General features: G+C 45.7%; 1 protein-coding gene across 1 annotated transcript in view; it reads right to left on the bottom strand.

The window, feature by feature from the left end:
- LOC126275296 (discoidin domain-containing receptor tyrosine kinase B-like) overlaps positions 1 to 24,368 on the bottom strand; it is a 438,705-nt gene that overhangs the window by 233,634 nt on the left and 180,703 nt on the right. The window contains exon 4 of the mRNA XM_049977184.1: positions 18,199 to 18,430. Coding sequence (XP_049833141.1) covers positions 18,199 to 18,430 — 232 coding nt within the window. The remainder of the gene's footprint in view (positions 1 to 18,198; positions 18,431 to 24,368) is intronic.

Here is a 24,368-nt window from a genome sequence, read left to right as displayed (position 1 = left end):
AAACTGTTTCCAGTACTAGGGAGAAAATAAAATGTTGTGGAGCACGTTGTTGTACGCAATAAAAAGTATTCTTCTGTATGTGTTACGTAGCGAATGAATGGACAATGCATAAAAATTAATGGAACGTAGGATTTAACCCACTCACTTATAGGGAGTTGATAAAATTATGTCTCTACTGGAGCAAAAACAGAATTATTATTTTTGCTTTGCTGAAAAATCTTTGACTTTTTCTGGGGTAAAGGTATTTTCACTGGTGCCAATCGTTCCAGAACGAGATTCCGCTGTCCGTTTCTGTTCATGGTCCGTTGGCTTTGGTTCTTTGATTCCATAAATGCGCAGCGAGACGCAAAAATCCGAAATACCGTTGCACTGCGAGTAGCTGCATTCACAGGAAGCAGAATGTCCGGCGCGTGTGGGCTGATAAAAGCGATTCAAAGAGCCCCAGTCGAACGATCTGGCGCTGCACGCGGATATGGCATGTCAAAGCGCAACGAACGATGACCTCAAGCATTTGTTCCTCATTCATTGGTAACAATAACCTACGAAATAGTCAACCGCTCTCCTTGAATGCCGTTTCGGCCGCTGCCCATTATAGGGAAGTTAATGACTTTCTTCTATAGCATGAAGTGTGAAACAGCTTATGAGCACATCAGATACAAATTTGACTGTAGACATGGCCATATATCGGAATCGACTGCTCTTATCGACCCGTTACGTGTGCGAGAATAAACTTTCCGTATGTGGTAGTGCACGTGTATAACATTTACAACAAGTCAACATCGTAATGCCCTCTTCATTTTGAGATATCATTCAGTGAATGATGTGACGCGGTTCTGTGGTTTCAGTTGCCTATCCGGTCACCCATTTAGTTTTCGATGATTACTCCAAGTTGCTTAAGGCAAATGCCGGGTTAGTTCCAGTGACATTCCAGTTCGACCTTGAGCTCCGTCTGTAATAATTTCATCTTCGATGGGACGTCAAACACTTCTTTCCTTCCTTTTTCAATATCGCATGAGGAACAATACAGGCAGAGTGGCGATTTATACAGAAACAAAAGCAAATTTCTGTGGAATATTTGAGAACTGACAGAATAGGCAAAAAGACATACTGACACTATATTCCTGCAAACAAGAAAGGAGTGATGTATTGGGCTACTGAAAACTATAATATTAGTTTGACTCTGGCAAAAGGGGACAAACTGAGGGAACTGGCCCCTGGCCGCGCGGTGTAGCCGCGTAGTCTTAGGCGTCTTGTCACGGTCCGCGTGGCTTCTCCCGTCGAAGGTTCGAGTCCTTCCTCTGGCATGGATGTGTGTCGTCCTTAGCATAAATTCGTTTAAGTTAGATTAAGTAGTGCGTAAGCATAGGGACCGATGATCTCAGCAGTTTGGTCCCGTAAGACCATACCACAAATTTCATTTTTTTCCCCTCAAACTGACCTCTGAGTGTATAAGAAGACAACTGTCACCTCGTCGTGTGACCAGAAGAGCACAGTGTCTATTCTACTGGCTATTTATTAAGCCGTTATACCAGTGCAGTACAATACAGTGCATGACGTGCTGTGATGCAACCATCATTAGACAAGGTGTTCGAGGTGGTCCCATGGGCCTTTAAGTATGCGCCAACATGACACAGCAGCATGGCATGTACACGTTGAAATGTTGCGGCATCCTGCAACCAAATGGCGTCACATGCACCATGAACGCGTTATTACAGTGTCTGAATGTCCGCGATGAGCTTCGCACACTTGACTTCTTTCAGGCAAATATCTTAAGGGGGGAGTGGGGTGTGGGATGAGAGCATCTCGTCCGATCCATCGGCCGGGATAGATGTTGTTGAGTGTCCTCCGCAAGGAAATGCGGAAGTGAGCTGTACCACCATGGACATTCGTACCATCAAAGTCACATCTCTCAGTAGGGGACATAGAAAGTGCAGATAAGCCTTGACTGTAGGTTGTTGTGAAAGGATGACTGCTCCCACAAGGCGGTCTCCAATAATCCGTGTGAAATATGACGATATAGTCCGTCATCGAAGTAGCCTCTTCTATGAATAGGACAGACGACGGGAATTCCTGCACGTTGGTGACCTGGACAATAAACCAGAGCCAAGACCATCAGCAATATTGCCTGCAAACTCGGTAAGTGGTATGTGTAGTGTGATTCATACTATGCTGGCAGACCACCTACCGTTTGCTGATACTGGTGTCGTATTTTACAGTATTCAGTACATGTTAGTCCTAGAATTGTTTATGTACCAACCGTACAAGCCTTTCTTGGGTACCCATATCCTTCATCGAGCGTGTTTGACACAAACGACGACTCACTTACAAGCAGTTCGCGGTGCGGTGGAAATACTTTTCAGGTTACAAAAAAATGTCTCTGAGCACTATGGGACTCAACTGCTGTGGTCATTAGTCCCCCAGAACTTAGAACTACTTAAAGCTAACTAACCTAAGGACATCACACACATCCATGCCCGAGGCAGGATTCGAACCTGCGACCGTAGCAGTCGCACAGTTCCGGACTGCGCGCCTAAAACCGCGAGACCACCGCGGCCGGCTTTCAGGTTACAGCCGTGCTGCCACCCGTCCACTGCCATTTTCATGTTGTTATGAGAAGACTATGTAGGTTTGTTTCTAGTTGGTACAACGGCCCATCGTGACTCAGTTCTACAGTACACGACACACGTCCACACCAGAGTGAGTGAACAATAGCAGTGAAGTGGCTTGTTATTATTACTGATATGCGAGCGAGCCCCCGTCGTTGGCAAAATTACTGCCCTCTTTAGAGTGGAACTAAAACACTAGCACAGATAGTACATTCCCACTTGCGTGATGTGTTCTGTTTCTTCATTCACTGAATTCTAGAGTGTAAGAGATCTTTTGTCTCCAACTTTATATGGCTGTTCCTGCCTTGTAATGAATTTCCCTCCATACTTCAATGTTTTGCTCTTTATCCTCTCAGGGATCTTTTCATGGAACCGGTTTTACAAAATGACCCTCTATGTTACTGGAGTCTAATTAAAATTTATTCACAAAATGTTTTCCTTATATGTGTGAAGAATACATTAATGTGTAAAAATCTAGATTTGTTACGAACATCCGAGAGGGGCGGGAGGAGTTATCGCGATATATCATACTGACGAAACGTTGAAATTGTGCGCTCCAGGCGTAATAGCTGAAAAGAGGCATGATATCACACATTAAGATCGTATAAAAAGATTGTACCAGTGCAAATTCTCCATCATTCACGAGTGAAGTAAACCATCTTGGAGACACAGTGTAATATTTCAGCACCATTGCAGTGTTGTTTTCGCTCTGATTATCGATAACACTAGCATGACTGTTACGTCAAATTATCACGGATAATCTGTCTCGTCTTCTGTGGTGGTTGTTTTACGTATTGGTGTTGATATGTTGTGAATAGTTGGAGTTAGTGTTATTCTGCCTGCTTCACAACTGGACCCGGCCGGAGTAGCCGAGCGCTTCTAGGCCCTGTAATATCTCTTTATATTCGATGAATTATTCTGATGCAATTCTACCCTTCAATGACGTTTACAAATTTTCTATCTTCATACTCGCAGAATCCATGCGCAAAATAGTTTCATACAATAGCTATGCCATGAGCGCATAATTATTCTTTGTAGTACTCTCTCTGGTGGTTGTTAGAAAAAAAAAGCTTCCGAGATTGTCTTCGTGCTGATTAGCCTCAGCTTTGAAGAATAGTAATCTGATTATTGAGATTTATGACGGAAGATAAGATATATATATATATATATATATTGCTCCTTCACACAAAAGGTGTATATTTAACATTTGAGAATTAATGATATTCATCGACATATTGCGTAGTTGTTAATCAGAAGGGAAATTCCGAAAGACTGGATATGAACCTGCATTTAATAATCCAGGAGCTCCATTACTTCTTCGGAAGGTTAAACTTCATCAAAGCCAAATATCCGCTTGATCTGAGATTTCCCGACTGATTATACAACGCTCCCAAAATTACGAGGCATTTTATTTGTACTGATTAGCAGACTGCCGCAAAGCACGAGCCTGCAGAGAAGAAGAATCATCGCCTGATTTTATTCTAACAAGAAAAATTTCTGAATCATTTTGAATGACTGAGCTATGACTGTGTTTCCTATAATGAATGATTGATTGCTCGAACGAATTGAAAACTACATAGATAGGAAGAAAAAATTACAGTGGCGCCAGTGTGACAGGACTTTCTTGGATTGTTATATAATATATGTATTTTTTGTTTCATGAAAACGAACGAGAAGGAGAGGTAACTAATCCGAAGAGAGATTCGGTGCCCTTAGTAAAAGATTGCGGATACCAAGAAACGATTTCTTCTATTGGACAACACCGACACTACAAAACAAGGCCAGAGAAATCTAATTTTTTTATCCTGTAGTTAAAATAGTTTGAAATCAATTTAGAAAGATCTTTTTTCCAGATAGTAGTTAGATTGTAGAACTGTATATTGTGTGATTTTCGTGTATCTGGACATTGAACTGTATACCATCTGTGAAGTAATTTGAAAGGTAAGTGTGTCTACAGCAGTAAATTTGAAACTATATTTAGTGACTAGAACCTGATATTGACAGTTATGTAATGGTATTGACTAGAGCGGCATTTAAATGTCATTGAATCAGCAATGATACGTGCAACAGCCTTCGGCTGTTTGCGCGGAAGCAGAGGCCACGGATAGCAATTCTGAGACTGTTGTGGGTAGCGGTAGCAATATAAATAATCCCGCTGGTTCAGAAAACATTCATACAACAGCTGATCAGAGTGTTGTTGACACATTAGTTGTTATTATGCAACAGTTGTCTCTATTAGCCGATGCCAGGCGGAGGCAAAACGAGACTTATCCGTTATAGAGTCTGAAGTAAAAAGAGACTCATCAGCCATACAAAATGAACTCCAAAATCAATTAGCCGAAAATCAAACAGAATTACAAAATCAATTAAGAGCAACCTTTACCGAATTAGATCAAAGATTAAATACCCAGACACAGGAAATAAAAGAAGAGGCGGTAAGGACCGAACAGAATCTTATTGCTCAAATTGAGCAGGTCCGGCAACAATGCCAAAAAAAAACAATACTAAATTAAAAGCGGAACTAACCGAATATGTATCCGTTAAAATTGATACGATACAAAAACAAGTAGAATTGTTTCCTCAAGTAATACAAGCTCAAGAGGTCATACAGTGTTCCGTAGCTATGATACCAGAAAATATAGAATCCCAAGATAATCTAAAGAAGCAATTTGACGAACTGAAGGATAAACAGGAGACAGTGGAACATAGAATGAATGTACTTGCGGGAACGTTTTCAGAAATGACATTAGAGGGGCAAAAATTCCTTCGGAAACCATAGAAGAAACTGTGAAAGTAGCTTACAGTCAATTTCGGAGAGTTCCGGGGAGACTTTTTTCAACAAAGGGTTAAAGGAAGTTCATAAACAACTTGGCGAAGAATTCTCGCGTTGGAAAGAAAATATAGATAGATCACTAAATCTCTCGCAGGAGGATTTATAAACAGCGAGAAGTAGGAAACAAAATTCTCAATCTGCGCATGACATTCCGTCCACGTCAATATCCGATGTAGACAGAAGTGGAACGTCACAAGTTAGATTCGATATAATGGATAGCCACAGGGAAAAATACGAACAGGATGATTTTTGGGATCGTAATATCGTTGAGGAGAAGATGATTAAACAGAGATAGTTTCAAATCTTTACCCCTGACAAAAAGAATGTTCATCCTGTAGTCTTTATTCGAAGTTTCAGAGGTCTATTTCCAAGATCTTGGACAGAATGGCAAAAGATTAGTTTTGTATCTGGATATATACAAGGATCAATAGCATTGTGGGCATCCGAACAAACATCTTCTTGTAAATGTTATAAAGAATTAGAGAAGGCTTTTCTAGAAAAATACTGGTCTGCTGGAATACTAGAAAGACTTAGGCAGGAAGTATTATATCCTGATCCTTTCTCATTTTCTAGAGGATGTCTAAAGAGATATTTTGAGAAATACATTAATAAATCTTTGTATTGGGATGTACCGATTCCTTTGCTCGACATCTACATGACTACTCTGCAATTCACATTTAAGTGCTTGGCAGAGGGTTCATCGAACCACAATCATACTATCTCTCTACTATTCCACTCCCGAACAGCGAGCGGGAAAAACGAACACCTAAACCTTTCTGTTCGAGCTCTGATTTCTCTTATTTTATTTTGATGATCATTCCTACCTATGTAGGTTGGGCTCAACAAAATATTTTCGCATTCGGAAGAGAAAGTTGGTGAGTGAAATTTCGTAAAAAGGATATACTTAGGATACTCAAGTCCAGACTACCCACCAGTATAAGAAGTCAGCTGTTATACATAAATGATAAGCATATAGACTCATTTATGACTACGCCTGATCATATTGATATAATTGAGGAGGACAATAAAAGGGCAAGAGAAATGTCAAATCAAAGAAGGGTAACAGAAGCGAATCCGAGCTGCAACTCGAATGGGAATGGCAGTAATGGTAGCAGTAACAATAATCATAACCAACTACACTCTCCGAGGAGACTTAGAAATGGACAAAATGCAAAAACAATAATTATTACCATACTGGAAACTTTAGTAATGGTGCAGCGAGGGGCCATTTTAGGAAAAATGGGAATTTTAATCGATATAATCCAATGCATGGCAACACAGGACAGTTCTACCAACATCAGCAGAACAACAACAATAATTACACGAATCAAGCAAGACAATATACCTGTAGACCGAATTCACCACAACAACCGGTAATCACTGAAGTAGCTGAAGAGACAAATACCAATCGGACCAACAATCAGTGAAACTAAACATGACCGCATCGTGCCCCGGAGGAGCGGTCAGGGGATGTGTTAGGGGCGAAACAGTTAAATTACAATTGTTAAGATATAATGATGGTGAGCTGTTGACCGAAGAGTTAACAAAGGATTTAATAACGTGTCATAATGACAGATCGAGTGTTCCGGTATCGGAAGTATTTGTTGAAATAGAGGAAGTTCCAACGAATGTGATATTAGACACCGCCGCTTCCGCCAACGTCATCTCAGGCGCTCTTCTTAGGAGAATTATTAGGAAGAAGAAGGTACCAATTTTGCCGGTACAGAACTGCAAAATCATCGGAGCTGTTGGAGCACGCACTCCCAATGTCAAAATTCAAACACAATTGGAGAAGAAAATTGGAAATGTAGGAATAAAATGAACGTTCATTGTAGTGGATAAGTTATTAGTGGACGGTATTGTTGGTATTGGGAGTATGCAGGAGTACGATTGTCAAATTGATTTTTTGGAAGGAATAGTTAAATTTAGATTAAATGGAGAAGAGATAAAACTGGGGTTAAATACACTCCTGGAAATGGAAAAAAGAACACATTGACACCGGTGTGTCAGACCCACCATACTTGCTCCGGACACTGCGAGAGGGCTGTACAAGCAATGATCACACGCATGGCACAGCGGACACACCAGGAACCGCGGTGTTGGCCGTCAAATGGCGCTAGCTGCACAGCATTTATGCATTTATGCACCGCCGCCGTCAGTGTCAGCCAGTTTGCCGTGGCATACAGAGCTCCACCGCAGTCTGTAACGCTGGTAGCATGCCAAGACAGCGTGGACGTGAACCGTATGTGCAGCTGACGGACTTTGAGCGAGGGCGTATAGTGGGCATGCGGGAGGCCGGGTGGACGTACCGCCGAATTGCTCAACGCGTGGGGCGTGAGGTCTCCACAGTACATCGATGTTGTCGCCAGTGGTCGGTGGAAGGTGCACGTGCCCGTCGACCTGGGACCGGACCGCAGCCACGCACGGATGCACTCCAAGACCGTAGGATCCTACGCAGTGCCGTAGGGGACCGTACCGCCACTTCCCAGCAAATTAGGGACACTGTTGCTCCTGGGGTATCGGCGAGGACCATTCGCAACCGTCTCCATGAGGCTGGGCTACGGTCCCGCACACCGTTAGGCCGTCTTCCGCTCACGCCCCAACATCGTGCAGCCCGCCTCCAGTGGTGTCGCGACAGACGTGAATGGAGGGACGAATGGAGACGTGTCGTCTTCAGCGATGAGAGTCGCTTCTGCCTTGGTGCCAATGATGGTCGTATGCGTGTTTGGCGCCGTGCAGATGAGCGCCACAATCAGGACTGCATACGACCGAGGCACACAGGGCCAACACCCGGCATCATGGTGTGGGGAGCGATCTCCTACACTGGCCGTACACCTCTGGTGATCGTCGAGGAGACACTGAATAGTGCACAGTACATCCAAACCGTCATCGAACCCATCGTCCTACCATTCCTAGACCGGCAAGGGAACTTGCTGTTCCAACAGAACAATGCACGTCCGCATGTATCCCGTGCCACCCAATGTGCTCTAGAAGGTGTAAGTCAACTACCCTGGCCAGCAAGATCTCCGGATCTGTCCTCCATTGAGCATGTTTGGGACTGGATGAAGCGTCGTCTCACGCGGTCTGCACGTCCAGCACGAACGCTGGTCCAACTGAGGCGCCAGGTGGAAATGGCATGGCAAGCCGTTCCACAGGACTACATCCAGCATCTCTACGATCGTCTCCATGGGAGAATAGCAGCCTGCATTGCTGCGAAAGGTGGATATACACTGTACTAGTGCCGACATTGTGCATGCTCTGTTGCCTGTGTCTATGTGCCTGTGGTTCTGTCACTGTGATCATGTGATGTATCTGACCCCAGGAATGTGTCAATAAAGTTTCCCCTTCCTGGGACAATGAATTCACGGTGTTCTTATTTCAATTTCCAGGAGTGTAGAAAGGAAAAGGTGCATGAGAAATATTGTCACGGTGCCATAATTCAATTAATTGACTCTACAAACGGTCGTTGGAAAGAGCTTTCAAAGGAATTGATACAACAGGAGGACTTCAACCAAACAACAATGATAAAAGCTAGTGAATCAAATCAGCTTACCGGAGAACAAAGGGAGCAACTTCACTATTTGTTAGAGGCATAGAAGAGATTCCAGGGATTTATTCAGTCAGAACCTTCTATTTCACTTTAAACCTGTTCCATGTTCACGTCCATGACCATCTGTTCCTGAGATCATCTTGCCGTTTCTAAGGCACGTTACCAGCTTCTGTCCTGCACCATAAGCCATCGCCGAAACATGAGTGATACTTCAACATAGGAGTCGCATGAAAAGCCGCTAGCCAAGTATTCATGTCCTAAGCGCTACAGTCTGCAACCGCACGACCGCTACGGTCGCAGGTTCGAATCCTGCCCCTGGCCTGGATGTGTGTGATGTCCTTAGGTTAGTTAGGTTTAAGTAGTTCTGAGTTCTAGGGGACTGAAGACCTCAGAAGTTAAGTCCCATAGTGCTCAGAGTCATTTGAACCATTTGACAACTGGAATATTATTTACGTCTGTGACCCAGTTGTACTATTCCTCGCAGTTAGTTTGCCCGACTCGGTGTTATAACCTTAAAAGATACCACGAGCAATATTAAGTCTGAGAATGTGGCTAAAAAAGGGGTTCTCGCAGTTACCGTTAAGGGTGGATTAAAAGGAAGTTTCTTTACTCATTTACGGATCCATATTGAAAAGAAAGACTAATTCCACTATTTCAAGGGAAGAACCTCAACATTTACATTCATTTTTGTTAGTCAAAATAAGCAGATATTAAGGTATTTATTACGACTCTGGGCCGTTGCCATTTAGAACAATGGCGCTGACCTCTGTGCCAGTGTTCCCCTACTAAATTCGCATAAAAACATTGATTTTTTCGCTTCGTGAATATAGGAGTTGGTCCATGTAAAATTTTAGAACACTTTTAAGTAATATTTGATTATATTTAGGCTAAAAATTACATGGAACTTACACGTTTTCGTGCCTTATCACAAAACGGCTTCTTACACTACCAAGTAATTAAAGGGAAGAGTGTGATCGTTCTGCAAAAGGAGCAGAGATTGAAATTACATTCGCAGATCATATTAACTGGTTACATTCTTTGTTATTTTTCTGCGGTAATATTTATTTCGTTACGAAGTCAGTTTTGTTATATTTGCGAAGTTTTTTAATATCATTTTTACCACATTATGTGGCGTACCGCCACATTTCGAACTATATATAAAACATAAACCATGTTCCTCGTCAGATAACGAGCTCAAATGGCTCTGAGCACTATGGGACTTAACTTCTAAGGTCATCAGTCCCCTAGAACTTAGAACTACTTAAACCTAATTAATCTAAGAACAGCACACACATCCATGCCCGAGGCAGGATTTGAACCTGCGCCTAGAACCGCTCTGCCATACTGGCCGGCCAAGATAATGAGTGATCTAGCAATATTTCACTGCTGGCCGAAGAGAGAGTTTTACGGAATATGTACAAATACGATGGTTTTTCTCTTCTGTGTACTTCATATTGTGACTGTTCACCGATTGTTGCTAATGATCATGTAGCTGGAGCAACAAAAGCGATATTTGTTGAAAGCACATAACCAGAGTGTCACATACGGAAGAAATGTACGAGGGATATTCAATAATTGAAGAAGCAAAGTGATGTAGAAACGAATCAGTTTGTACGAGGAATTTCGTACTCTCATGATTTCAGTTTTGCATGATATTAGTTGAGAACAGGTAACAGCTAACAGATTTAAGCTGTTTTGTTTATAGCCACAATACTGCATTTAACAATGGCATGTCAATTTGAAACATTATTAGGACAGTGTTCAGTATCTTGCTTTCTGAATATAAAAAATCGGCTGAAATATTTTCTCGAATGACTTTACTGTATGGTAAAGTTATGTGAACGAGGGAATTTATCAGTGGATAGAGCAGCTCACAAACAGTCGAACCACAGTGACTGACGAGCTACGTCCTTTCCAGCCAGTTGCAGTGTCAACTCCTTTTCTTGAAAGTAACATCTCCGACATTATTCTTGAAAATAGATGTTTTACGGTTGGGCATATAGGAAAGAGTTGCTGTAACTGATGACCCAGTTCTTAGAGTTATCAATAACAACACGAGTAAACAAGAGATTGAGTTTGTACATGGTTGAAACGACGTTGTGAAAGGTAAGTTAAGCCTTTTCCAACAACATTTTAACGTTTTGAACCTGGGTCCGAAAGACAAATCGTGGAATGAAAGAATCTGAAGGACAATGGCTCTAACAACAAAACAGTCTTCATTGCATCAGTTATAAACAAATTATTCCATTGTTGGTACATGTGTATTATTATGGTGGGGATTATGTTGTGAGCTAGTCAAATTCTCATTTTGCAAAAATACGTTGTTTTCTTCAACACCCATCTGTCTCTCTAATTACCGAATGTGCCTCGTACTTCATATCACAAATTATGTAGATGTCAGTACAATCATAATAGAATTGAGAGAACTGTACATCATCTCGGACTGTGGGAAGTTTGTGTAAGGTCACACCTTCGCTTCCTAACAACAGTGCCTCTAACAATCATGGATGGCGTGAAAGAGGGCATGCATTTGTTTGTAGGGAATCTCCCTTCACGTAAACTCTTTGCTAATCAAAAAAACATCAACAAAGGCCGTCGGAGAACAGTGATGAACGAATGGCAGACGAACAACATACAGTACCAGAGGAGCTGGATGAGTGACGTATCAAGTGAACATGTAGGGTATACAACATTCTTGCATCTACTTTGTCTTATTTGAGACGTGGGATGTGCACGTTCGTATAGGAACGGAAAAAATCTGGCACCTGAAAGCCCTCTTATGTTTCGGTTGATGTTTCCGTTTGCCCACTGAAGTAAGAATTGCATATTTTATTCAGTGGCTCTACCGCCCTTCAAATTATGAATTTTTGCGTTATGCCAGTAGAACTGTACGTCAGATTGCCCTTACAGAAATGTATCTGTCATCTCTGCGAGCACCACAATAGGACGGGTTTATAGCGGACAGTTCTCAAACAAGTATAGTTGGTGTAACTGGAGAGAGACCGTGATACGATAACGCTAAACTGCCTGAGAATTAAAATATGCTGAGATATTGCCACTACTTGTGTTACTGCAGTGAAGCGACACACGTTTGTTTCAATTTTTTCATCAACATATTAAATGCGGAATTCAAACAAGCTTATATTTTGACTGAATGTGGCCACAAATTTGCCATTACGTAACCACATAACCAACGAAAATTGTGTACAATTATTCCCTCCAAAATATGGCACGTAAGAAACGTATCAAAGAGAGCCGGAAACTTTTTAAAACACTTTTCACAAAATGTAATATAAATCACCACAAGTGCTTTTCCTCACGACATAGCAATAGCAGAGGAAATGAAACGTAGCAGAGACACGAAAAGAAACATATTCACTTTTACATTCATGTCACCACAATCACAATGCAGTCACACGCTCGCAACAATACTACATCGATCATAAATGATTTGAACATTGATAACTACGTACGTACAATGTAGTGGCTAAAAATACATTTCAATTTTACAGCGATAGTTGCCAGGTACAACACAGTATAACTTTTTATATAATGTAAGACAATAATTATTTAATTGGACTTTAAGTAATATTCCCTGTGATCAAATACTGAAATAACAATGGCCATGATTATAATTTTAACTCAGGACAGACGAAAAGATTGGAATTGGCAATGAAATAGTAATGTGGGAGAAATCACAGCGTCAGTGAGTAATATCACGATCACTTAATCGCAATGCACTTGCCGTTTAATGGTAGGGGCATATTCCCCACATATACAGTCCTACTGTTGTTGCTCGTCGTGAACTGCTGGGCACTCAATCACACAGCCCTCACATTCCTCCTAGCCGCTCTCCTACTTTCTCCACGTAACTATCACGCAACAAACAGTGACTTCAAAAGTCCTGCAATGGTCATTGGCTCTCGGAAAATGTTTTGACGAAGGGTTTCAGCATAAACGCTTCCATTAAATTACAATTTCCATGACGAAAGATTCCATAAGTATAAACATTAAACAATATATGAATATGATATTTATAGAAATTAAATTTACATCTTTCATCTACTTATATGATCAGCCGATAAGTGGCATCACAGACGTGTCAGCTTGTGTGCACAGCCGACAGAGCTAACACAGTTCGGAAAAAATATATTTGTGTATAGCTTTAGTATTACATGGTGCACCTAGTTTGAAAATCATTTTGTTATTTAAGTCGTTAGAAATGCGATCAATTTGTCCATTGCAGTATGAAGCGTTCGTGGTTTCCGGATATTCGAAGTTCTACAGTAAGTGTCCGTACAGTGCACATAACACCATCCTGAAGAAACTCGATCATCTAACAGGCCTATAGAATACAATCGTTATGGCTGTCTCACGTAGGCAGATTCTCATTTACGTCTGGAATACATCATCTCCCTTCCTCCCTGCGCCATGAAACAGCTGATTTGTTGAAATAGTGTTATTTCACTCCTGCTAACGTCGTTCAGTTAACCCAGATGCCAATATTAAGTAATATGATAATAACTGAGATATTTATAAGTCATTATTTCGATGAAAGTAACAATCCTATAAGCGTTTGTCTCATTTCTCATTTACAGATCTTACAATGATTCGAAGTAACTTCAGTGATTGATCAGAAATTTTACAAGTGTTCCAGAGAAAATGTAAAATTCCTTTTTGTTTTCGCGAAGTGCGCTAAAAGTAATAAATATAGTGTATTCGGAGTGGGTCTGTGACATACAATGTGCTCAATATCTTTCACCATTCCATTTCGCTTCAGAGTTCGGGAGGTACACCGCCATTTCTGTACCGGACACCTCCATCCGGCAAGTGAACTGCGGTTTATCGAGGACCAGCCACTCCAGCTAGTAGCTGTGTTGGTTTATTCTGGAGAAACTGCATGATTCATTCTGTGAAGAAAAGACAAAACAACGATTTGCACTCAGATAATTCTTCGTTCAGGACTGTACGGAAAGTTATGCATTATTCAGCAGGTTACAAACACGGTGTGATCAAAAATATCCAGACATCCCCAAAAACATACGATTTTCATATTAGGTGCACCGTGTTGCCACCTACTGCCAGGTACTCCATATCAGCGCCCTCAGTAGTCACTAGACATAGTGAAAGAACAGAATGGGGCGCCACGCGGAGCTCACGACTTCGAACGTGGTCGGTTAATTGGATGTTACTTGTGTCATACGTCTGTACGCGAGATTTCTACACTCTTAAGCATCCCTAAGTCCACTCTTTCCTATGTGATAGTGAAGTGGAAACGTGAAGGGATATGTACAGTACTCAAGCGCACAGGCCGACATCGTCTGTTGAGTGACAGAGACCGCCGACCGTTGGAGAGGGTCGTAATGTGTAATAGGCAGAAATCTCTCCAAACCATCACACGTGAATTCCAAACTGCATCAGGATCCACTGCAAGTACTATGACATTTATGTAGGAGGTGAGAAAACTTGGATTTCATGGTCAGGCGGCTGCTCATAAGCCACACATCACGCCAGTAAATGCCAAACGCCGCCTCGCTTGGTGTAAGGAGCGTAAACATTGCACGATTGAACGGTGGTAAAACGTTGTGTGGAGTGGCCAATTACGGTACACAATGTGGTGATCCGATGGCAGGTTGTGGGTATGGCGGTCACCCTGTGAACGTCATCTGCCAGCGTGAGTAGTGCCAACAGTAAAATTCTGAGGCGGTGGTGTTATGGTACAGTCGTGCTTTACATGGAGGGAGCTTGCACCTCTTGTTGTTTTGCGTAGCACTATCACAGCATAGGCCTACACTGATGTTTTGAGCACCTTCTTGCTTCCCAGTGTTGAAGAGCAATTCGGGGATGGCGGTTGCATCTTTCAACATGATCGAGCACCTGTTCATAATGCACGGCCTGTGGCGGAGTGGTCTGGCCAGCTTAGAGACTTGACCTGAATCCTGTAGAACACCTCTGGGATGTTTTGGAAAGACGACTTCGTGCCAGGCCCCACCGACCGACATCGATATCTCTCCCCAGTACGGCACGCCGTGTAGAATGGGCTGCCATTCCACAAGAAACCTGACTGAATTTATGCCTGAGAAAGTGGAAGCTATCATCAAGGCTAAGGATGGGCTAACATCATATTGAATTCCAGCCTTACCGATGGAGGGTGACACGAACTCGTAAGTTATTTTAACCAGGTGTCTGGATACTTATGATCACACAGTGCATATAGTAGGCTTCCAGTAGAACACAAAAATTCATTAGTTCCTGTTCTGCGCTCATAGGTAGCACACCGCGCCTAGTACACGTCGACCGCGGCGTTCGGGGGCTACAGCTCCTAGTTCGACACTTGAAGATGGGCTTATGAGAGCCCGAAACCAGTCTTTTGATAGTAAAAGAACTTTACAACCGAAGCGATTTTTTCAATCTCTGTTAAACTGAAAGGATACCTTCCGGCTAAAGTCCCGTTGTTGATATGGCACTGCCTCAAAGCAGTGTTCTTCGTATTTTCTTATTGTCTATTGATGACTGCGTATATTCACCTCTTTATCCATATATAAAATTTCTTAATTCTCATGTTTTGCGATCTTCATCGCTTTTCTGTCCATAGTGGTTTCGTCCAGGGTCTCATTCTGCCCTGGAAACCTATAAAATCAGAAATTTTTTATTTGAAAGTAATGCTATTTTAACTCTGCGTTTCTTGTATTCTCTATGGTTCTAGATCACTTTGTAGCTCTTGGCTGTAACGTATTTTGTCATCTTCTTCAAAAGAACCGACAATATTTCTTATTTCTGTGCTTCCTTCTGTTTATAAATTTTCTAATCACTATTCTTCTGCCGGCCGCGGTGTCCGAGCGGGTCTAGGCGCTTCAGTCCGGAACCGGGCGACTGCTACGGGCGCAGGTTCGAATCCTGCCTGGGGCATGGATGGGTGTGATGTCCTTAGGTTAGTTAGGTGACCTCAGATGTTAAGTCCCATAGTGCTCAGACCCATTTAACCATTTGAACTATTCTTTACACTATTCACTGACTCGTTCTGTGGGTAAGTAACTGTGATGGTAAAAATATATGAAATACATTGTAGGTTTAAGGGCCGCTGTTTACATCATTTAAAACTTCCGCAAAGTAGACATGATGGTTATTCAATGGTTTTCCGTCCTGATCTGCAGAGAAATCTTCAGGGATGATCAGCAGATCGACTTGTTGGTTCATCTCTGACGATGTCTCCCACAAGTGAGGACGAAACGCTGTTGAATGGTTTTATATACCGACCAACACCTCTCGGTTCGTACGTTTTTGCTGAAATAAGTTAGCCGCGGCTTATAACTCAGCTTTGGCCTTAAAAGTCCTCCTGTGCTTTGGTCAGAGTTGTCGAGCGCGCGCCTCACCTGCTTGCCGTCCCAGAGGCGGTAGGTCCTCCAGTCGCGCAGGCCGGGCCGCCAGTACTCGACGGAGTACTCCTTGGCATATCTAGCGAGCGCGCGCCTCACCTGCTTGCCGTCCCAGTGGCGGTAGGTCCTCCAGTCGCGCAGGCCGGGCCGCCAGTACTCGACGGAGTACTCCCTGGCATATCTAGCGAGCGCGCGCCTCACCTGCTTGCCGTCCCAGCGGCGGTAGGTCCTCCAGTCGCGCAGGCCGGGCCGCCAGTACTCGACGGAGTACTCCTTGGCATATCTAGCGAGCGCGCGCCTCACCTGCTTGCCGTCCCAGAGGCGGTAGGTCCTCCAGTCGCGCAGGCCGGGCCGCCAGTACTCGACGGAGTACTCCTTGGCATATCTAGCGAGCGCGCGCCTCACCTGCTTGCCGTCCCAGTGGCGGTAGGTCCTCCAGTCGCGCAGGCCGGGCCGCCAGTACTCGACGGAGTACTCCCTGGCATATCTAGCGAGCGCGCGCCTCACCTGCTTGCCGTCCCAGCGGCGGTAGGTCCTCCAGTCGCGCAGGCCGGGCCGCCAGTACTCGACGGAGTACTCCTTGGCATATCTAGCGAGCGCGCGCCTCACCTGCTTGCCGTCCCAGCGGCGGTAGGTCCTCCAGTCGCGCAGGCCGGGCCGCCAGTACTCGACGGAGTACTCCTTGGCATATCTAGCGAGCGCGCGCCTCACCTGCTTGCCATCCCAGCGGCGGTAGGTCCTCCAGTCGCGCAGGCCGGGCCGCCAGTACTCGACGGAGTACTCCTTGGCACATCTAGCGAGCGCGCGCCTCACCTGCTTGCCATCCCAGCGGCGGTAGGTCCTCCAGTCGCGCAGGCCGGACCTCCAGTACTCGACGGAGTACTCCTTGGCATATCTAGCGAGCGCGCGCCTCACCTGCTTGCCGTCCCAGCGGCGGTAGGTCCTCCAGTCGCGCAGGCCGGGCCGTCAGTACTCGACGGAGTACTCCTTGGCATATCTAGCGAGCGCGCGCCTCACCTGCTTGCCGTCCCAGCGGCGGTAGGTCCTCCAGTCGCGCAGGCCGGGCCGCCAGTACTCGACGGAGTACTCCTTGGCATATCTAGCGAGCGCGCGCCTCACCTGCTTGCCGTCCCAGCGGCGGTAGGTCCTCCAGTCGCGCAGGCCGGACCTCCAGTACTCGACGGAGTACTCCTTGGCATATCTAGCGAGCGCGCGCCTCACCTGCTTGCCGTCCCAGTGGCGGTAGGTCCTCCAGTCGCGCAGGCCGGGCCGCCAGTACTCGACGGAGTACTCCCTGGCATATCTAGCGAGCGCGCGCCTCACCTGCTTGCCGTCCCAGCGGCGGTAGGTCCTCCAGTCGCGCAGGCCGGGCCGCCAGTACTCGACGGAGTACTCCTTGGCATATCTAGCGAGCGCGCGCCTCACCTGCTTGCCGTCCCAGTGGCGGTAGGTCCTCCAGTCGCGCAGGCCGGGCCGTCAGTACTCGACGGAGTACTCCTTGGCATATCTAGCGAGCGCGCGCCTCACCTGCTTGCCGTCCCAGCGGCGGTAGGTCCTCCAGTCGCGCAGGCCGGGCCGCCAGTACTCGTCGGAGTACTCCTTGGCATATCTAGCGAGCGCGCGCCTCACCTGCTTGCCGTCCCAGCGGCGGTAGGTCCTCCAGTCGCGCAGGCCGGACCTCCAGTACTCGACGGAGTACTCCTTGGCATATCTAGCGAGCGCGCGCCTCACCTGCTTGCCGTCCCAGCGGCGGTAGGTCCTCCAGTCGCGCAGGCCGGGCCGCCAGTACTCGACGGAGTACTCCTTAAAATATCTAGCGAGCGAGCGCCTCACCTGCTTGCCGTCCCAGCGGCGGTAGGTCCTCCAGTCGCGCAGGCCGGGCCGCCAGTACTCGACGGAGTACTCCTCGGCGTACTCCTGGCCGCGCGCGTGGTCGTAGCGGCCCTGCGTGTGCACCGCCGTCACCACGTGCACCCCGGCCAGCGCCACCGACAGCCACTCGCGCACCCCGCGCGACACCTGTGACTTGGGGCACCACGCGCCGCCGCCGCGCTCGCTGCGCAACCTGCCGCGTGCACAGAAAGAGTCTCGAGGTCACTTCCGCCCTGGTACGAACACGTCAAATTGACAATTACACACAGATGTGTCTCCAAACTAAAACAAGGAAACCTTCAATCTACACAGCACGGAAAAAGAAAATTAGTTCACCTGGAAAGAAGACATCGATTTTGATCTGATGACGGTATATTACATCTAAAGGATAGTAGATGTACTGATAATGGTTTCAACGTCTTCCACCAACAGATAGTATAGTGGCATAGCTACCATAGCGTCACCTGTGTCTACACATTAGTAGGGAATGCTCATACTGTGGTGTAAATGTGCTGGTAACCATGCCACGGAGACGCACTCGTACTTCCTACAGCCAACTAAGCGAGCTTGAAATGGTTCGGATTGTGGACTTGTGGGATGGTCCTTTCGGAGAATTGACACATAAGTTGGACTACCTATGTCACATGTGCAAGGATAGTGATATCAGTAGTCACGTGAGCACTCTCACAGCCGAAAAATGAGGTACTGAACGTCCACGCAGAAGAGACATCCACGCAGCGGAGACTGAAAGGGCAGCAGTGGCACATCGTGCAGCTAGCAAAGCACACATAAGAGGGCTTATGAGCCCAAAAGTGCCAACACGAACGGCTGCGAACCGGTTATTAGAAGTGGGACTATGGGCGCGCTCATCTCTAGCCTGCCTTCCACTCTCTACTTCGGCATGCATGGCTCGATTAGTGTCGTCAGAGGATAACTTGGAAGATAGAATGGCGCGCAGTGGTCTTCAACGATGAAAGCAGATTCCGACTGCAAACAAGTGATGGTCGTTTAGGCGTACGATGTAGACCTGGTGAGTGCTGTCTCGTGGAGTGCTTTCGTCCAAGACGGACTGACATCATCTCGATTCTTATTGTCTCGTGGGGGAGGGTGGAGGGGGGAGGGCGGAGGCACGGCAGAAAGCTACAACTGTCGATCATCTCTGATGTTTCTGGAGGGGACGCTAAACAGCCCTCTGTACGTGCAGAATGTTGTCAGACCCCACCTTTTGCCGTTCTTGCAACTGGAAGGTAATGTGCTTTTTTTTTTTTTTTCAAGTATAATGCTCGCCTACACACTGCCCGTGAAACTCAACGTTTTCTACAGACGTGGAGCAACTTCCCTGGCCATCACGATCTCCAGACATGTCTCCAGTCGAGTACGTGTGGGAGGTGATGGGACGAGAAGAGATTCGTGCGACCTGTCATTCTGCAACTCTTACAGATCTACGTGAGCAGGCTGAGCAGCCGTGGCATAATGTATCCCATGACAGTATTCCCCGTATGTACGATAGACTGGATGCCAGAATTAACATCTGTATATCCGCCCGTAGAGAACTCAACATGTACCAATATGGGAGCTGCAGCTTCGGTCGACACCTGGTACTTCAGAACCGCTTCTAGTCGTAATCATTTCATGTACTATGTATGCAGTATTGCCACAAAACGAGTGTACTAATTTTTTTCCGGCAGAGTATTTTACACTGCCTATTTGGCTGACTTGTTTTAAACTCTTGTACGATTCGTGCAAGTAATTTAGCTCACTTTTGCAGAACTAATAATCACCCACTACAGTGCAAACAAATTTCCAAGTTCGTTTGAGTACGTTCTTTTTGCCACGTTGACTGAATTTACTCCTGGCATAACGCTGGCCCTCTAATTTTCCTAAATATATCAGGGAACATTTCAAACACACTAAAACTAATCGCAGGACTGCGCGTGCTAGTACAATTAAATGCCATCCAAGATCGTGAGATCTTAGGCAATTACATTTTGGTTTATGGAGCTGGATGTAGTCAGAAGTGTACAAGAAAAGATAATAAGCAATATGAACTGCTTGGTCGCATCATAGATACTCCTGCCCTCACTAGCGAACGTGCAGCACCTCTCAAACAAGAAACACAACACGTCCTCCGAAGCATGCACACATGCACTGAGGTAGGCCATGGGATATAGGAAAACTATTGTGACCTGTGCAACAGCTGTAATGTGACGTGTACGATAACGTTTAGAGGTCAACGTGATAAAAATTTATATATTTCAGTTAGAACTCGCCGTAGGGGATTAGCCGAGCGGTCTGCGGCGCTGCAGTCATGGACTGCGCGGTTGGTCCCGGCGGAGGTTCGAGTCCTCCCTCGGGCATGGGTGTGTGTGTTTGTCCTTAGCATAATTTAGGTTAAGTATTGTGTAAGCTGATGACCTTAGCAGTTAAGTTCCATAAGATTTCACACACATTTCAATTACAACTCGTACTTTGTCTATGGCATGTTGGTATATTCATTAACTGTTATACACTCATGAAAATGGAAAAAAGAACACATTGACACCGGTGTGTCAGACCCACCATACTTGCTCCGGACACTGCGAGAGGGCTGTACAAGCAATGATCACACGCACGGCACAGCGGACACACCAGGAACCGCGGTGTTGGCCGTCGAATGGCGCTAGCTGCGCAGTATTTGTGCACCGCCGCCGTCAGTGTCAGCCAGTTTGCCGTGGCATACGGAGCTCCATCGCAGTCTTTAACACAGGTAGCATGCCGCGACAGCGTGGACGTGAACCGTATGTGCAGTTGACGGACTTTGAGCGAGGGCGTATAGTGGGCATGCGGGATGCCGGGTGGACGTACCGCCGAATTGCTCAACACGTGGGGCGTGAGGTCTCCACAGTACATCGATGTTGTCGCCAGTGGTCGGCGGAAGGTGCACGTGCCCGTTGACCTGGGACCGGACCGCAGCGACGCACGGATGCACGCCAAGACCGTAGGATCCTACGCAGTGCCGTAGGGGACCGCACCGCCACTTCCCAGCATATTAGGGACACTGTTGCTCCTGGGGTATCGGCGAGGACCATTCGCCACCGTCTCCACGAAGCTGGGCTACGGTCCCGCACACAGTTAGGCCGTCTTCCGCTCACGCCCCAACATCGTGCAGCCCGCCTCCAGTGGTGTCGCGACAGGCCTGAATGGAGGGACGAATGGAGACGTGTCGTCTACAGCGATGAGAGTTGCTTCTGCCTTGGTGCCAATTATGGTCGTATGCGTATTTGGCGCCGTGCAGGTGAGCGCCACAATCAGGACTGCATACGACCGAGGCACACAGGGCCAACACCCGGCATCATGGTGTGGGGAGCGATCTCCTACACTGACCGTACACCTCTGGTGATCGTCGAGGGGACACTGAATAGTGCACGGTACATCCAAACCGTCATCGAACCCATCGTTCTACCATTCCTAGACCGGCAAGGGAACTTGCTGTTCCAACAGGACAATGCACGTCCGCATGTATCCCGTGCCACCCAATGTGCTCTAGAAGGTGTAAGTCAACTACCCTGGCCAGCAAGATCTCCGGATCTGTCCCCCATTGAGCATGTTTGGGAGTGGATGAAGCGTCGTCTCACGCGGTCTGCACGTCCAGCACGAACGCTGGTCCAACTGAGGCGCCAGGTGGAAATGGCATGGCAAGCCGTTCCACAGGACTACATCCAGCATCTCTACGATCGTCTCCATGGGAGAATAGCAGCCTGCATTGCTGCGAAAGGTGGATATACACTGTACTAGTGCCGACATTGTGCATGCTTTGTTGCCTGTGTCTATGTGCCTGTGGTTCTGTCAGTGTGATCATGTGATGTATCTGACCCCAGGAATGTGTCAATAAAGTTTCCCCTTCCTGGGACAATGAATTCACGGTGTTCTTATTTCAATTTCCAGGAGTGTACATGTGTTCATGAGTAAATATAACAGTGTACTGAATAATTCAGAAAATAGCCATGTACACTGAATGTGTTCTATCTCGTTAACCATTAGAAATGTCCATATGAAGCACATTTCTTCAAATGAACGCTCCGGTGATAACCCTATATATTCGCTTCGAAGTTTCTTAAGAAAGAACAACGCTGTCCAGTAGAAAACACACAATAAAATTTGCGTTCGACTTGATCTGTTCCTGACCTAATTATGCAGAAATTGAGAAATGGGTATAAGAAACTGTCGACATTACTGTCGTAGACATAATACGACTAACATTTTGATCTTCAACAGTACTCTGTACATTACCATGAAATATTTTGAACTTAGCGATAATATTGCAGAGTCCTCTACTGGTGTCTGTAAATTTAAACGCTATGACGGGAAAGGTACTTTTGCCCTCGCTGGTCTCTGTATTAGAACAATACGTTTCTTTGCATTTCCGTTTGCGTTGTCAGCCTACCGATACCGGTTACATATTTATTTGCACGTCGATACTCCGTCTTACGTTCTCATGTACGGATATCGGGAGATAGTAATGAATGATGGGCGGGGTCTTGTTGTCATTTCGGCAGTCCAGTCTACGTACTTAAATTTGGTCTCGCTGACTTTGCAGACAGTCAGTCTAGGTATCTTTAGGTCGCTGCTTGTGGAGATGCCCGGTGTGCGTGCGGGTCGACAGCGGACTTTCGCGCTCAGTATATACAAAGACAACTGGCCCAGTCGCCGGTCGGTGAGCGCGTTAGCGCATATTCGATGAAGGCATTGCCTGTGGCGTCTGTCTTGGTCGTGGTCAGACACTAAACACCGACAGCGGCTGCTAAAACCTGCGTGATCACCAGTGACATCGCTGTCTTAACGTCGAGCGGCAACACCGAAATTATGGAGACGTCTTCTTCCAGTAGCCCAATCGAATGAAGTCCTGCCACAAAAGGGATTGAGAGGAATGGGCAATCTCGAGTCAATGCAGAATGAAGAATCGACTCCGCCATTACAATCTGATATTACTGTAGAAAAGAAAGACAACACAAAACATGATATTTGTCTAAAGAAGAAAAGACAACGGAGAACAGCGCATCAGAGTGCTGAACAACGAGAGCCCGATGTGAGAGAAAAAAGCCGGACTGACCGTCTATAAAGTCAGCGAGAACAAATCTAAATACTCAGACTGGACTGCGAAAATAACGACACAGATGCAAAGAAGGAAAAGGGACGAACGACGGGCACAAACCAGGTAGGAGAAGAAAAATGACCAAAACTTCGGCTGTAAAAATACAGAAGTATCGCACAACACATTAACATCACGGATCACGAGATGCCTCAGGAACCAGAAACCGTGATTGAGACAGCGCCATGCCCAGTGGAATAGATTTACAACTAACAATGTACCAGACAGGTGCCAGAAAGAAGACAATCAGTGACTGTTTCGATTAAGAATAATGTTAAATCTCGTGTAACAAAAGGTATACAAACAGAGGGAATCTCACGTAAGAAAAGCTATAGAAACAGAGAGATGGTATGCAACTTGAATTAGGTCGAAGCATACAAAGTAGCGATGTTAAACATTTGCTAATTCTAACTCATTCGAAAAATTTAAATGGTTAAAATGGCTCTAAGCACTATGGGACATAACATCTGATGTCATTAGTCCCCTAGACTTAGAACTACTTAAACCTAACTAATCTAAGGACATTACACACATCCGTGTCCGATGCAGGATTCAAACATAAAACCCAGCAGCGATGCGGTTCCGGGCTGCAACAGTGCATATTGAGTACATGAAATGATTACTTTTACAGGTCAATAGCGCAAGCAGTTGTAAAGGTATCGACCCAAGCTGAAACACACATACTACTGTGTGATGTTGCCTCCATGTGTGGCAATCCTGGCTCTGACTCTGGTATCCAGTCGATCGTACTCATCGCGAATGTTATCTTGGGATATGTTATGCAGTGCCTGCACGTCCCCATCAAATAATTCGGTAAGACTTGTTGGTCGACGATCGCAATAGAATCTTCTCGTACTATTATATCCAATACGTGCCCGACTGGAGACAAATCTTGAGATCGTACTGGCCAGGGAGTTGCTGCACGTATTGTATAGCACGTTGAGTTCCGCGCGCAGTGTGGGCATTGTTCAGCTGAGATAACACGTCACCTAGATGTTGAAGT

Source organism: Schistocerca gregaria, chromosome 1 (assembly GCF_023897955.1).
Source record: "Schistocerca gregaria isolate iqSchGreg1 chromosome 1, iqSchGreg1.2, whole genome shotgun sequence".
NCBI classification, from domain to species: Eukaryota; Metazoa; Arthropoda; class Insecta; order Orthoptera; family Acrididae; genus Schistocerca; species Schistocerca gregaria.
This window is presented reverse-complemented; position numbering and strand designations above follow the sequence as displayed.